Source organism: Citrus clementina, unplaced genomic scaffold, assembly GCF_000493195.1.
Source record: "Citrus clementina cultivar Clemenules unplaced genomic scaffold, Citrus_clementina_v1.0 scaffold_7, whole genome shotgun sequence".
Classification (NCBI taxonomy): domain Eukaryota; kingdom Viridiplantae; phylum Streptophyta; class Magnoliopsida; order Sapindales; family Rutaceae; genus Citrus; species Citrus x clementina.
This window is the reverse complement of record NW_006262075.1, coordinates 17,356,540-17,359,810: the sequence shown is the minus strand read 5'-3', so window position 1 is coordinate 17,359,810 and position 3,271 is coordinate 17,356,540. Positions and strand designations below refer to the sequence as shown.

At 33.0% G+C, this 3,271-nt stretch overlaps 1 protein-coding gene across 1 annotated transcript; it reads left to right on the top strand.

The window, feature by feature from the left end:
* Positions 1–3,271, top strand: LOC18036837 (enolase-phosphatase E1). Its single transcript, XM_006427814.2, has 2 exons — positions 1–868; positions 2,743–3,271. Exons 1-2 carry the CDS (start codon positions 500–502, stop codon positions 3,082–3,084), a joined length of 711 nt encoding a protein of 236 aa, XP_006427877.1. The 5' UTR covers positions 1–499; the 3' UTR covers positions 3,085–3,271.

Below are 3,271 nucleotides of genomic sequence, written 5' to 3'. Positions count from 1 at the left end.
ATTCAGCTTCTTCATCTTCTCTCTTTCTTTTATTATTATTATTATTATACTATCTTTTAATAAACATAAAAAAACGCAGGGAGTCACTACAAAGCATACAGCCTGTGACTCCTGTTACCATAGCAAAAAAAGAAAGAATAATAATAAACTTATAAGCAAACCCTATACTATGTAGTTCTATCTAAGATTATTATTATTATTATTATTATTGCCCACTAATTAAAAGATAAAGAAATAAAAACGTTTGTGAAAAACACTTCCAATGATCTGTTTGTGTTGTTTGTCTGTCTGTCTCTCTCCACAGAACGAATGTCGGAAACAACTAATTAAAACCCTTCTTCTTCCCCTATAAATCACCTATATTCTCTCTCTTTCTCTCATCAAAAAAAAGAAAATTAAAAAGAATTTTTTTTTTGTTTTTTTAAAGAGAGAAGTTATAAGCTCTTTGTTTTTTGTTTTAATTTCTGATAGACAAAAAGGAAAAAAGAAGAAAATCAATATGGGGGGTTGTGCGACAAAGCCAAAGGTGTTGAAGGGTGAAGAGGGAGAGGCACCAGCGCCGGCCCCCGCGCCTGAGCCTGCTAAGGAGCAGGTCGCCGCTGCAGGCGGTGGTGGTGCTATTCCAACTACGACGACGACGACGACGTTGCCGTCTGAAGCAAAGGATGTTGTTGTTGTGGAAGAATGTGGTGATCAGAAGAAGAAGGCTGAAGAAGGTGATAAAAAAGTTGATGATGATCAGCCTGATGCAACTGCTAACGATGTTGAAGATAACAAAGAAGTTAATAAGGAGATTGTTGAAGATGATAAAAAAGTTGATGGTGATCATCAAGAAACCAAGCCTCGATCTCTCAGTAACTTGTTCAAGGTGACAATTAATATTAATATGAATTTCTTTTTTGTTTTGTTGATTAGCCTTTTTGAATTGGTGTCTATGGATCTAATTTGATTTTTTTTTTTGCGTATTAATGTTTTGATTTAATTGGTCTATGACATCTTGATTATTTCTGATGATACCCAGATCACTGTAATCCTGAATTGTAGATTAATTAATTATTTTTCTGAAGACGGTTAATTTTCCTTGTTGAAATAATTTTTCTTGAAGTTTTAAATCGTCTTTTGATATCAAAAAGAACTTGATGTTCTGTCTTTATCATTGCCTAGTACGTTTAGAATTCATTGAAATGTTTGTGGGTGCAATCAATCCCAGCACCATTTGGTTGCCTAGAAAGTGAAAGAAAATAATAGAAAATTAGGTTGTTAATTTGTTGTCATTTTAAGATATATCCAAGTAAAAGCTTGGAAGTCTATGACGCTGGCAAATTCAGAAAACTTTTTGAGTAATAATTAAATAAACTTAGTAATTAATTAAATCCTCAACCTCTTTGATTTCACGATTTAATATACTTAATTGTTTAACTTTATTCATGCTGTCCTATGTCTATTCGTTTGTACAATATTTGTTGGCACGCTTGTTAACTATTAGATTCTCTAAATTAATCTTTCAAAAAGATGATTTTTTTTTAAATTTTTTTTTACGTTGAAGAATTTTTCTGCTTTCTGTCATTTCTTGTTTTCATATGATGAATATTAAAGTTAAAAGGGTTCAGAATCTATTGCGTTGTATGGGGGAATCAGTATATACAAGGTATCTTTGGTATTGGTTCTCTTTGAATATATCTTTTATTTGATGACAAACAAAGTGGCCTTAATTTTACTGACCCTGTGACCCACCAGTTGTTTGTCTCCTCTTTGTTTTTGTTTCACATTGCATCGTTTTCTGGTTATTTTTTCTTTAATCTTCTGAGATATCATAGACATTGGCATTGTTTGGCTTTTAGAGTTTCTTGTATCTTCATGTACCCCCATGTGAGAGAGAGAAAAATTAATTTAATTTAACTTCTTCGTTTTGGAGTTTGATTCATTTTCATCAGAAAAATGAGTTGAATGATTGGGACATTGCATGCTTTGTTTGACCATCATGAGGCTGTTCTCAATCACAACTTAAGCTAAATACCGAATATATTGGTAAAGCTTTCTTTTGATTATTAATTGCAATATTCTATGCTTATTGTTGTTGATTCTATAAGCAATTAGGCCCCGGATATTTAAATCCATAGCTTTTGAATAGATTGAAAATGACTATTGAGAAACATAATATTTGGATGGGCAGATATGGTTGGTGGTTACCATAAAATGGCTTAAATTATTGTCTAGGTGAATATACCAACACCCACAAAAAGACTATCTGTCGTACTGTAGCTTATTGGGATCATTTGATTTTATATTATTCAACTTTTACCAATATTGGTGTCCAATTGCCGGCAACTCTTTTTAGTTTTCACTTTTATCGTGCATGCTTTGATCTTAAATGGTTGCCCACCTTTCTCCAAATGAAATTAACAGGTTAGTAGTCGAGTGGTTTTTAAATAATTTTATTTTATTAATTATTTGAATTCAAATTATGAAAAAATAAGTGTGTATTATGGAATTTGTACATTCTCTCTATCTTTTAAAACAATAATATTTAATTTATTTGGCTGATAATTTACAGCTTTGATTTTTTCTTTATGTGCATAAATTTTGGCTTGATCTATGGGATTTGCTAGAGATGTATTATTAGTCAAAGATTTAGTTCATTAGAGAGAAAAATTGTAGCATTACGTTGACTGAATCTTTGTTTTTCTAGAACAAACATTTTTATTCTAGAATTTTATTTGGTCATATGCAAAATGTTTTCAGAATGAACAAGGAAAGGACTCGACAGAAGGTGGGAATGCTCCTTCGGAGACGGTGATAGAAGAATCAAAAGAGACCGAAAAGCCTGAAGAGGAATCCGAAACTACAAATCTAGAGGCTCAAAAATCTGAGGTTCCCCCGACCCCAGAGTCGTTTGTCGATGCTACTGATAAGGATGAAACAGCAGAGAAAACAGTTGAAGCTGCCCCTGCTGCGACAGCCACCGAGACCAAAACTGAAGAAGAATCATCCGAGAAGAAAACAGAAGCCACAGAATCAGCCGAGAAGAAAATAGAACCCGTGACAGAATCAGAGCTGGAAAAGAAAGCAGAGGAGATCAAGTGAAGTTCCTGTATAATAGGGTCAAAGTGTGAGTGATGATATGCAGGGAGGTGGTTGCAGTAACCATATAGTTCAATGGTCATTTTCCTTTTTCTTTTTTGTTCGATTAATTTTGTGAGTGTACTTGTTTCTATTTTTTGTTAAAATCTCATTCATTTGGCCTGCATTTTCTGTTAAATTTCTTTCTGTC

Bases quoted from the DNA above. Each gene is read 5' to 3' on its own strand.
- LOC18036837 (XM_006427814.2), top strand. From the start codon at position 500: ATGGGGGGTTGTGCGACAAAGCCAAAGGTGTTGAAGGGTGAAGAGGGA. The intron at 869-2,742 runs GTGACAATTAAT...AAATGTTTTCAG, and splicing joins CTCTCAGTAACTTGTTCAAG to AATGAACAAGGAAAGGACTC.